Here is a 12,489-nt window from a genome sequence, read left to right as displayed (position 1 = left end):
CAATAAAAAAGTAATAGAATTCCTAACATAGAAGTGAAGCGAATACAGCAAACCGCTGATGGCTGCTCACGGTGGGATTGGGCGGAGGCTTTGTTAACGGACGAGCTTTACGCGGTGTTTGATACTGGCTGTTGCTGGCGATGTCTATTAATGCACGATATGTGTTGTTAAGGTGTTATGATGAAATAGACCGAGTGATGATTGAGGGACATCATAGAGGGGGAATATTTGCCAGATTTCTACTGAGAATTCTGTGATGGTCCCCTAGCATACCTGGGGCAGATTCTCAGGGCCACGCAGTCTGTAGGTGACTCCTTCCTGTTGTACCCTGTTGGGTATTTGCTACCAGTGTATTATGGCTATCCCTGCTTGAATCCAGGTGATTCAATCCGTGTATGTTTAAATAATGACAGCAGGATTGGTATTAGAGTTATTTGGTCATCACATTTGGCCAGTCACTATATAACTCTTCAGATGGGCTATTAAAGGGATTATATTTGAAAATATTTAATGGTCCGCTCATTCAGAAAGTTCCCAGGTGTGGTTTTTAGGATGGATTCTGACATCCAGTCCTCACGACCTGTAACAGTGGTGAAAATGTGCTATTCCCGGAATGTTACAACCCCGCTAATTGTTCCATATTATTATTATTAATAGTGTTATTATATTTATTTATTTTATATAGCAGAGGGTGTAATAAGACCAGAAGTGACAAAGACAAAGTGATGCATTAGGTAATAAGGGCCCTGCTTGCAGCCTTACGCGTTGGACTGTATTATATTTTGTGTGTCTTCGGGTACACAATAACTTAAATTATAGCACCAAACCCAGACATAGGCCATTGCCACAAATAATAATAATCCTGGAACAATGTTTTTTCTTGTTTTAGGCCAAAGCAACCACTATTAAAGAAGCATTGGCCAAATGGGTAAGTTCTATCTAATTTGAATTGTTGCATTGAAAAAGCAAAGAGTTTATACTGTTAGTAAAGTGAAACTCCTGTACATTACACTTATACATCTGTTGTAAAAATATGGGCGTTTTACTTTACTGAGAGAGTTGTAGATAAAGGGAACAGCAGTATTAGTCGATCCTAATACAATAACAGAATTTGAACCTGCGTGGGATAGGCATAAAGCTAGTCTGAATGTTAGACAAAACCCAGGTCGGATTAAGAATGGTTCTTATCTGTCGTCAAATTCTGTTTTTCATTCCTCTTTCCAAAAGGGGGGGGGAATAGGTAGATCATATTATTGATTTTATATTTTAGTGTCAGTCTCCGTTTGTTGAAACGGTTTTGCTTTTGTTTATATTTTGTGAGGGGTGCCATATACTTTTGAGCATCTGTTTGTCCACAGGTTAAAAACAACAAGCAAAAAAACTAAATAAACTATTCTTAATTCACATCTTAACCTTTCCACATGGGACAATACATCCAATACAATGCCACGTGCTGGATGGACACAGGGTTCCTATTATTTAGAGCTGAGCAGCAAGATAGAATTGGAAGTTTTTCATCTACTTGGGCTGATGGCACCTGTATCTGTTGAATAAAGCAGAAAAGGGGGAGCTGTAGGTGAGACAGAATCACATCGAAACATAGAATTTGCTGGTGTACAAGAACCATTCAGCCCATCTAGTCGGCCTATATCTACTGATGTAGAGACTCCGACCTTAATCAGTCTTTTAGTCTTGGCTCTGGTTTAGGAGCCGTATGTCTATCCCATGCACGTTTAAATTGCCTTTCTGTATTAGCCTCTACCACTTCTAATGGGAGGCTGTTCCGTTTAGCTACCACTCTCTCGGTAAAGTTAAACTACCTTAAATTACATATAATGATTACATCTAAGATGACACAGAAAACTGTGGGAAGAGAAACATCGAAGAAGTTGCGATGCAAATAGAATGAGTGACACTTGATAGAGCAAGAGGGTTAAAACCCAATGTGCAGGTGGGGGGGACAAACACGAGACCTGCGTGTACGTAAACTGGGATAAATAAGGGTTTGAGTACTTTCTGCACAGAACTCTTAATACAAGTTTTTTTGCTCTTGAGTTTGTGTTCTTGGAACAATAAAGTTTATTGAAGCTATAGCCAGTAAAAAACAGAATATCTCAGCAAAAATAGCTCTGTTAGTAAAGCCGGACTGGATGACCCCCTCAGGGACACGGGTGGACATATGCAAGAAAGGAAAAAAGTAGTGTAATGTCCGGCTTTAAGAGAGCTATTTTTGCTGAGATATTCTGGTTTTTACTGGCTATATTTCTTGAGATTTGAGGAGTCCTTGCAGATATCCAATTTAAGAAGAGTATTTTGGTTTCTATCTATTTTTTTGTACATGCTATGTTTTGATGAATGAAGGAACTTACGTGTATAGGAGACACCATTCATCTTGCTGTATTATTGTAAACTTTATTTTCAGGAGGAAAAAACAGGAGAGAAGGCAGCAGAAGCCAAAGAAGTAAAACTGTACGCACAGATACCTCCAATTGAAAAGATGGATGCATCCTTATCTACGCTGGTCAATTGCGAGTAAGATGCACTAGTAAACTTTACAAGCATTTTTCTCTCCCTTTATGGATTTATTCAGTAAGTAGGGAGATGATATATTTCAAATCGCAAATATGACTATTCATTATACAAGGTTAGTTCAAGAAGGCTGCCCTTCAAAATGCATAGTCAATACAATGACAAAATGACATTACTGGATAGTATTAAGGGGAATTATAAAGAATCTACGAGTGCATAATTGGTGCAGCACCTGAAAGGAATCACCACCCTTTACACATTATACTGTCTCAGATGTGCGGGTTAATTCAGTCAGCATTGGGTTTTCTTCCAAAACCCTGACATATTTATATTCAAGATGTGGCTTTTATATGGTGTGACCGATGAAAAACTTCATCCCAAAACCTTTTATACATTAGTTAAGGTGTCTTGGGCACAAAAAGCGGACAACATGTGTAAAACTATGTGTTCCTTGTTCTGCGTGAAAATAATCATGAATAAACTGCTAGATGGGGGTCTCATATAATGTCATTACCCATAGTAATAAAAATGTATGTTTGTGTCTAATGAAAGAACATGTTTAGAAGACTGTTCCTCTAGCGTGCTCGTAACGTCATATGAATGTGTGTGGCGTGTGATGACATAATTCCATAGTATTGGAAAACTTTAACGGTTCTTTGTTAGTATGAAAAAATTTACAATTACACAAAATGCATCACATCGGCATGAATTTATTAAATGCAATATCTAGTGAGTTTAATGTGCAAATGACTTGAATAATAAAACGGTTATTTCTTTTTTTTTTTCTAGGAAGTTGTCTCTTTCCACTAACTGCATTGAAAAAATTGCAAATTTAAATGGACTAAGTAAGTGTCGTAAGCAGCGTTTCGGTAATGTCTCTGTTTAGCGAGGCGGGCATTCTGCTATTAACCCCTTGATGACAATTGCCAGTCCGGACGCGTCACCGAAATTCAAGTCGTTAACGACAATTGACGTGCCAGGACCGGCACGTCTTTAAACGGGTGCAAAAAGCGATCTATTTTCGCTTTCTGCACCGAAACGGCGTTGCTGTAATGTCTCGACCTCGAGTCATTCAGCAACGCCATGATCGGCACAAAGGGGCCATCTCTGGCCCCTCCCCGGGGCGTCAACATCCGCCATACTTGCAGGTACTGCATTCAACCATGCAAGTCAATGGAGCTCAGCTTTCTAATCACAGTGTGATTAGTAAAAAATAAATTAAAAATAAAATTAATAATAATTAGAAAAAAAATAGTAAAAAAACAGTAAAATGTAAAAATAATTTCCCACTGATGTCACTATCAGGGGAACCTTCAAGTTGAAAAAGAATTTGAATATTTTTTTATTAAAAAAAGGCAAAAAAAAAAAAATATATATAAAAAATATATTTTTGTGAGCAAGTCCTAAAATTAGCATATTAGCTTACAACAATTCTCGCATGGAAAGAGTTAAAATACTGTTTACTTTTTTACTGTGTCTACTTTTAAAAACTGTATGATTTGATGGGGTAAATTGAATTGGCCGGATTCAACAAGGTCCCAATTAACACGGTGGGAAGGATGGCCACACATCTAATTTCCAATTAGAAAAATGTACACGTACCAAATGTGGCCTTTTAGTTCCCCCAAAAAATGACAAACCCATGCATGTGGGGTATCACTGTACTCAGGAGATGTTGCCGTGTGAGCTGTAAATTCATACATAAAGTAGGTGTGTGTGGGAAAAATACACACACAAAAATACTACTGCAAACTTTGAAAAAATGCTGGTGGTAAAATGTGTGCATGCAAAGAGTTAAAATACCAGCATTTAAAATACCCTGTGGTGTCTAGTTTTCAAAAATATATGGTTTTGTTGGGGACACTGAAATGGCCCGGCTCAAAGATGTACCAAATAGTGGATCACCAAATGCCAAAGTTCAACATTGAAAAATGTGCATGCCCCAAATGTGGCCCTTTTGCCCTCAAACAGCCAGGCAAAATCATTCATGTGAGGTATCGCTGTACTCAGGAGATGTTGCTAACCACATATTGGGGTGTTTTATGATAGTGACATATACCAGAACCTGTTTATTCATACCTGAAGTAAAATGTGCGTGAAAAAACAAATGCAAAAAAATTACTACCATAAAGTTTGACAAAGGCTGATGGTAGAATAAGTGCTTGGAAAGGGTTAAAATACTAGCATTTGGAATACCCTGGGCTGTCTAGTTTTCAAAAATATATGACTTGATGGGGTAAATTGCATTGGCCGGGTTCAAAGATACCCGAAATGGCACATGGGGGGAAGAATTACCAGATTTGGAAAAAATGGCTTTGAAATAGCAAAACGCTACCTGTACTTATTGCTCCATAACGTCCAGAAAAAAGCAAAAAAACATAAAAACATTGGGTATTTCTAAACTCAGGACAAATAGTAGAATCTATTTAGCAGGTTTTTTCATTACCTTTTATAGATGAGTAAAAGATTTTTCAACTAAAAGTTAGAAACAGTCATTTTTTTCTAAATGTTTCACCATATTTTATACTTTTTTTAATAGTAAATAATATGATACAATCAAAACAATGTCATCTAAAGAAAGCCCTTCTTGTCCTGAAAAAAACAATATTTAATGTGTGTGGGTTCAGTAAACGGGAAAGAAGAAAATTACAGCTAAACACGAACAGCGCAGAAATGTTAAAACGGCCATTGTCACGAAGGGTACAAAAAGTAAAATCAGCCTTTGTCACGAAGGGGTTAAAAAATGTTGTGTCCATTAATAGTCCTCCATATCTTTGTCTTGATGGCCTGTTAGCCAGCTTCGTGCAAATGGATGTCATGCAGGGGCGTATATACATGTTGAGGGTTATACACTATAAAATGCTCATGTCGAAAAACATAGTGGTGAAAATACATATGGACAGAACTCAATATTTCAGTGCAGTCGACAAAATAGTGAACATTTCAGCTGTCATACCAAGCAAGGGACTATTTTACCTTCTAGAGGCAGACATTTGTGGCTAAAGGTGGCAAAGCTAGCAAAATACTTTGGAGTTTGTTCACTAAAGGAGAATTCACAAGAGCGTTTTGTTTCAACTTCTTGACTTTCCTATACAATATGAAGGTCCAACCCCAGTGAGCTTCTTCTATGGGCAGAGGGTGGCTGGCCCTGTGCCATGTGTAGTTAAATCAGTGTGAAAATTAAATTATACATTATACAGGGCCAGTTGAGCCCTTCTTGTTGGCCCTTTGTAATGACGAGAGTTAAAAAGAAAACACTCCTGCGACTCTTTTGTCTCTGCCCTATCCCACCCTTTTCAGAACTCTGAAGGGAAGTCATAACGCAATGATATACAGTCCATGTGGGTTTCTTATACATATAGCTTATTTTGATTATCCGTTACGAGTCCTTTTAGTGTAAGATATGTTAGGAAGTGGCAGGTCCGCTTTAGACTAAATATGAATATTTATATATATAAATAATATTTACATATATGTATATGTGGGTTCTATGATTGAGTGTGTCAGATGTGTAGAAAGGACTTGTCCATGTGCAAATATATTTTTCTACCCTTGGAAATTTCACCTGCTTAATCAATAATTTATTTCAGAAAACCTCAGGATCCTGTCTTTAGGGCGGAATAATATTAAGAATTTGAATGGTTTGGTGAGTCTTTATTACTACTGTTGTACATTGATATTATCGTTCAGCCCAGCTTGAGGGGAGAAATACTAGTCAGTTCTGACTCTTTCTCGTGCCCAGTACATTCAGGTGCAGATAAGTTGGACGTAGACCCATCTCTTATTTATATAAATTATCATTTCAATACGATAGATAGATAGATAAGATCAAGAATAGTGTAAAAACAAAAAATTCCATGATGGCAGTCATTTCATATCTGTTAAATATGTTCTTGAATGTATATGATAAGAACATATGACATGCACCATACATGTTTGTAAAAACACCTACAGAAGAATGTTATGCCCCTTCGACTACTGTGAATATACTTGGCACTCGTGCAGAATATTAATAATGTAGAATAACTAGCAAATATGAAGGCACTTAAAATTATTATAGAAGATTTGATGAGAAAATAATCTAGTCAAAAAGTAAGCTTAAATATTTGGACAGTTAACCATTGTAATAACCTGTTAATAAAATTGTTTTTTATAGGCATTCTCAAACCAATCCTTAAAACTGTTGACTTTTGTCAGAAATGATGTATATTTTTTCTTTTAGAAAAAATACGGTACAAATTGCTGAAAGTTCTATTTTTAATTTACACAGGAATCTGTTGGCGAAACGTTAGAAGAATTATGGATCTCATATAATTACATAGAGAAGTTAAAGGGGATCAACGTTATGAAAAAGCTCAGGGTTCTGTATATGTCGAACAATGCTGTCAAAGAGTGGGGTAACCATGTTTTTCTTTTTTTAAAGATAAAGCAGCTATTGAAACTTGTTGAATGTGTTAATTGAAAAGCTGTTTTTAAGAGTATATAAGCTACGCAGTGTTTAAAGGAACTCTCCAGTGCCATTTCAACTCCCTGAACTTACTTTCTCCCAGGAGGAGGTCTGAGTTCTACACATAATAGGAGAGATTTGGTAAAACCCCCTCACTGATTTAGCTCTGTATTACTCAGTGCTCCTTTTCACTGAGGCCTGGCCTTCATAATGTATCGTGATCTCGGAAAGTTAAAGTGCTCAACTCGTCTAAATGTCCCCAATGAAGCTCAAAAAATGAGACTTGTGACTAATTGTCCTCCCTTCACTGAAAACACAAACCATTCTTAAAAATACTTTGCGAACATGCTGTGTAGCGCTTCTGGCAGAGCTGGACACATATTTGTATGATAAACACTCTGCGTTGAATAGTTAGACGCCGGTTCTCCAGGTCAACACCCAAATCCTCCGGGTCGCTTGAGTAGGGTCTTGACAGGCCCTGCTGCCCACCCATTCCTGTGATGTCAGCAGAAACACCCCAAACATCAGCAGGCCAGCCTACATCAGCTGGCAGTCCTGGCCTCGTCCCAGAAGGGTATTCTCCGGGTAACCGGAGCCCAGAAGTTCCCAGTTATGGTCATTACTGCAAGCTTCCCATGTGACAGTAACATGAGAAAATATGTGCTTAAGTGCATGTTATCTAGGTATGTGCTGGCAATTTTGCTATGACACATGTCGATAACATCACATCCTCTACACGAACAGGAGGCTGTTATCAACAAAGAAATCTAAATGCTATCCTAGTCTGTGCAGAGTTTATCGAATTATTTGAAGTCTATGTTCTTGAAAAGTTACACTAATTCCACTTTATTATCTAAATTGAGAATGTAACATTAAATGATGGTCTGCGTGTCTCAACATTACCATGTTTGAAACCATTACAGCAGCATGCTGGATGTTTGTGGTTACCATAACTCCGTCTTGGGTTCAGAACATATTGTTTCCCAGAGTGCCATAGGGTTTCGCTAAGTGGTCAATGTTTGTATGTTTGGAGACATTGTGGGGTTGGGGAGATTAGGAGCTCGACGGCAGTTATGTTAAAACCTTTCATTGCAATCTTAAAAATATACTGAATAACTTTTAAAATAGCAGCTCAGCATATAGACTGTTTTTGTTCCACAATGTTTGATGTAAAGCTCTAAAAGGTTTCAACTGGGATAGTAAAGAGTTCTTTTTGTTTATATTGTTGCTCTTACATACTATCTCCAGAAAAAAACTGTCCGTTTAGGTGCCCAGAGCAGGTTTTTACCTGCAGTTTGTAATCCGTTGACACAGAACCCCGAGATATGTTTGACGAGCTCCACTTCATTTAGTCCCCAAGTGGGAGCCATGATTGAGGTCTTTGCCACAAATCACCAACCTTGATCAATTCTCCTGTTAAGTGGCCCCATCAGTGGATACTCAGCTATCCTGTAAAATATAAAACATCTGCCTGGAAAGCGGGCCCTGAAAATTGGGACTGACTCATTGTAACTCTTCCCGTATAACATGAGTTTGTTACTTTCAGCTGAGTTTGCAAAGCTGGCAGAGCTGCCATGTCTCGAGGACCTTGTATTTATGGGAAATCCTCTAGAGGAGAAGCATACGGCTGAGGGCAACTGGATGGAAGAGGCAACAAGACGTCTTCCAAAACTGAAGAAACTTGATGGTAAGTTAGGAAAAATGGTGGTCATTAGAAGTGAAAAATGAATCCCTTTTATTCATAAATTAAGTAATTCTGATAAACGTTTTGAAAAGTAGCCTTCTCCTCCCAGCAACCATTGCTGGTTGCTATAGCGATAGAACCACATTTAAGAATCCCATGCTAGAATCCCTTTGTATGGGTAAAACACCACTGTTGGACATTTATTATTCTAAATGTATGTTCGTATGTTTTTCATACACATGGATGTATGACGAACACACATTTAGAATAATAATTAAGTGCTGACCCACGTGACTAATATCAATTTTCTGGACTCTGTCCATTTGAAATCTTGGGAGGGCGCCTTGTCTTATGTCACCTGTACCTACCAGCCAACCACGATAGACTAGTCACTCTGAATTTGCGAAGACATCCCTTCTGGGTCTTTTGGATTTGCTGCCAGACTTCTCAATTCTACATAGATTTGTCCTTCATCCTATATTACTTAAGTGTACAATAAGATTGTTTTGTAAATGTACAAGTATGTGCCATAGCCAACTATGTTGAAAGCTCAGTTATTACATATCTTAATATATATATATTTCTTTTTAGGAAACCCAGTCATTAAGCAGGAGGATGAGGAGGGGGAAGGCGATGCATAATATTTTTGTATCTTATAATTTTAAATTATTTAACCCCTTCAAGACCGGGACGTACCTGGTACTTCCGGGTCAAAGGTCACCGGCAGACCGGGACGTACCAGGTACGTCATAGATGATACGCGATCCAGCGTCGCTTTCAACGCGGGGATCGCGAGGGGCGGCTGCTACTGACCGCTGGGTGTCCCCAGTGATCCGTAGCAGCCACTCCCCCTCAATTCCGTGCACGTGATCGCTTTGCAGCGAATGTGTGTGTTAGTATATGGATGTCACATCAGGGAAATGTTAGAGCCCCATTTTGTAATTAAATTATATTTCAGATAATGTAATATGTGATGTAAGAGAATAAATATGATTCAATTGTTTTGTGTTATTAATTAGTCTTTGTTAAAGAATACTAAAGAAATGACAAACCGATTTAAGGACTTATGGTACAAGATGCTGATTGTACTTTTTTTCTTTAGGTAAGAGTTATTTTCCTTGCCTTCAAACTAATCGGATGACCTAATTCTCTACTGAGAACTAAACTTTTTTTTTGGTGTTTGTGTTTCAGCGCACCTGTTGAGCCAATATAGATATGAGCAATCTCCTGAAAGAAATCATAGCTGTGCTTAAAAGGGACACTCCGGTGTCAGTGGAGAAGTACTTTCACATGCATTTAACTAAAAAATACTTCCCTTAGGGAGAAGCTGCAGAGCTTCAGATGCCTGGTCAGAGGTTTTGCACCAACTATAGGGTGTTCAAGCCGCATTGCCAATTACAGGAAAGCACTCCCATTGAAATGAAATGGGGGAGCACTTCCCACATGGGGTGGGTGTCTCACACCCAGTGCTGGGACTGGAACAGTAAGTTCAGCTGAATACTTTTCCTGCATGCAAAATAGCAAGGGGGGGGGGGGTAATGCATACAGGATGATTCTGCAACCCCCCCCATGCATTTGCAAGGGGACCCCCACAAAAATTTAAATTTAAAGGTACCTCTCAGCTATCATATGCATTTAAGGGAGACGACATTAACACAAGGCAGACAATTTGACAGCACACAAGTAAAACTGGTTATAGTACAAGTAAAATAAATGGTACAGTAAACTACATTATAGGTATATGCAATCAAACTCGTTCCTACACACGAGTCATTAGCCCAATGAAATATTTTCAATACTTTTATATAAAAATAAACAAAGCCAGGGCTTTGATAATTAAGATTGTTTTATTAGCCATAAAAAATTGTTCATAATATAACAAAAACATGTTCAAGCAGCATACCTCAAACAGATTTGAAATCCAACATTCTTATACATACACACTGGTAATCCAATTGTACATGTTACTCGAGGGTCCTATTGTGAAACTCTGAACCTGTTTATTTCAAAGAAGTGAAAAAGTAGCAGGTTCTGTGGTGGCCACAGTGTATAGGGCTATCGGCTAATTAGGCATCCATGGTTCCCATTATGTGGCACGTGCTGTGTGTAGGGTGCAGACAAAGCGAAGTTGTATGCATTCCAGACATCATCTGGGAAAAAGAAAACCTAAATCATCTTCTAGAGAATATCTAGAAACAGAATAGTATACCTGGCTGGCCTTTTGGTAAATGCAAATGCTTGCCAGAGCCAAAATACCTAACAAGAACTTTGTGTGGCAGGTTAGGCCAGCTTGGCTGGTGCTGTGGAAAAGTCTACTGGTCCCACTCTACAGTATAGACAGTTCAAGAATAATGGGATGGTAGCACATCGTAGTTACCTGTCCATCCTGGGTACCTGCTAAGTCTAGACTTGTACAGATTTTTTTTATCTTTATTACATGTGGCCAGCCTTAAATAGTTAACATTTTAAATATTTGGAACTGAGGGAAAAACGGGACATGCCTTCAAATATCTGCCATATCTGAAACATCAGGCTGACGAATGCGATTTACATTCAGTACATCCAGTTCGGTGTCGCTTTTCTAGCCGCTACTAGTGTGAGCGTACGTCACAATCACCATAAGTGTAAGGACGTGACACCATCTTTAGCATCAAATCCGTGATATAAGTGGTTTTATCACACGTTACATCATGTGCGATGCAATGCGTGCCGTGTTCCTATCTCAAAGATGCTTCCAGGTTTCAAGAAAGAGTTTCTCCAATAATAGAGGCTCACGGATAGGTAAGTAGCCACACAAAACAGACATACATATAAAGCTACTGCTTATGCAACTTTTTGCAAATACATATTCCTTAGACCCATAGGACGATACCATTTTAAAAGTATAGTGGGACTTCGTCTTTAAATGTGGAATAAAAAAATCATAGTTTCTGAAGGTTTAATTTGGTCTTGTTTTCTTTACTTGCATCAAGTTCACACTTTGCTTGAAACACCCAGTGCCTACGTTACGTAATTTGAATATATATTTTTTTCTTTACCCGGTAAATGTATTTCCATGAGATATCTTTCAATGTTATATTACATATGGTATTATTCACAAAAAATGTGAGCTTAGGTGGGATGAAACATTTTAGTCTGACTGGTTTAACAATGCATGACAAACGGCATTTGGGTACATTACTGTGGCAGTGGGGGGGGGGGGGCGGCTGGCCCTGCAAAATGCATAGTTAATGTGGTGAGATTTAACTATGTAATATACGGGACAAACTGCCATTCACCCTGAGTGAAAGCTGAATTGTCACGGCCAAGATTTATGCTAAAAGAACTAATTTTATTTATTAAAAAACTTACGATATCCCTTTCTCCTTTTCCGCGCTTACAAAGAATGCCCACAAGCAATCAGATTTTACCACATAAGAGGAGTGATCTAACATTGAAGAAATGATCCAATGTGGGGGGGGAATAATAAAGATCCTTAGAACAGGAAGGTAAGATGGCTGCTCCCACGGTAGACACAAACAACACAAATTTATGTAGTGTACTGAGCTATGAAACGTAATATTTGGGAAAGGTGCCAGAAGAGTTGGAGATACGTAATGTCCCTTTGATAGACGTCTAAGTCACTGTTTAATGACAAAACCCCAGAACGTATAAGAAGCTGTGTGTTATAGCTTAACATACGACAAATGACATTGTTCATGAAAGCCACCAACTTATTTTATAACCCAACATTGGAATACTGGCTTCTAGGTAACTTACACTTCATGTGTCGATGGCAGGAAGACACAGACAATGTAAGGCAGTCGACATGAATACAGGATACTGGTCG

At 38.4% G+C, this 12,489-nt stretch overlaps 1 protein-coding gene across 1 annotated transcript; it reads left to right on the top strand.

The window, feature by feature from the left end:
• The first annotated feature begins 895 nt into the window (after window positions 1-895).
• LOC149273537 (dynein axonemal light chain 1) lies at window positions 896-9,301 on the top strand. Its single transcript, XM_089506193.1, has 7 exons — window positions 896-928; window positions 2,423-2,532; window positions 3,319-3,374; window positions 6,120-6,175; window positions 6,800-6,926; window positions 8,523-8,663; window positions 9,252-9,301. Exons 2-7 carry the CDS (start codon window positions 2,498-2,500, stop codon window positions 9,299-9,301), a joined length of 465 nt encoding a protein of 154 aa, XP_089362319.1. The 5' UTR covers window positions 896-928; window positions 2,423-2,497.
• The last annotated feature ends 3,188 nt before the right edge of the window (window positions 9,302-12,489 follow it).

The sequence above is a fragment of the Sceloporus occidentalis genome, unplaced genomic scaffold (assembly GCF_023333645.1).
Source record: "Sceloporus occidentalis isolate IW3139 unplaced genomic scaffold, rSceOcc1.0.p SCAF_369, whole genome shotgun sequence".
NCBI classification, from domain to species: Eukaryota; Metazoa; Chordata; class Lepidosauria; order Squamata; family Phrynosomatidae; genus Sceloporus; species Sceloporus occidentalis.
This window is presented reverse-complemented; position numbering and strand designations above follow the sequence as displayed.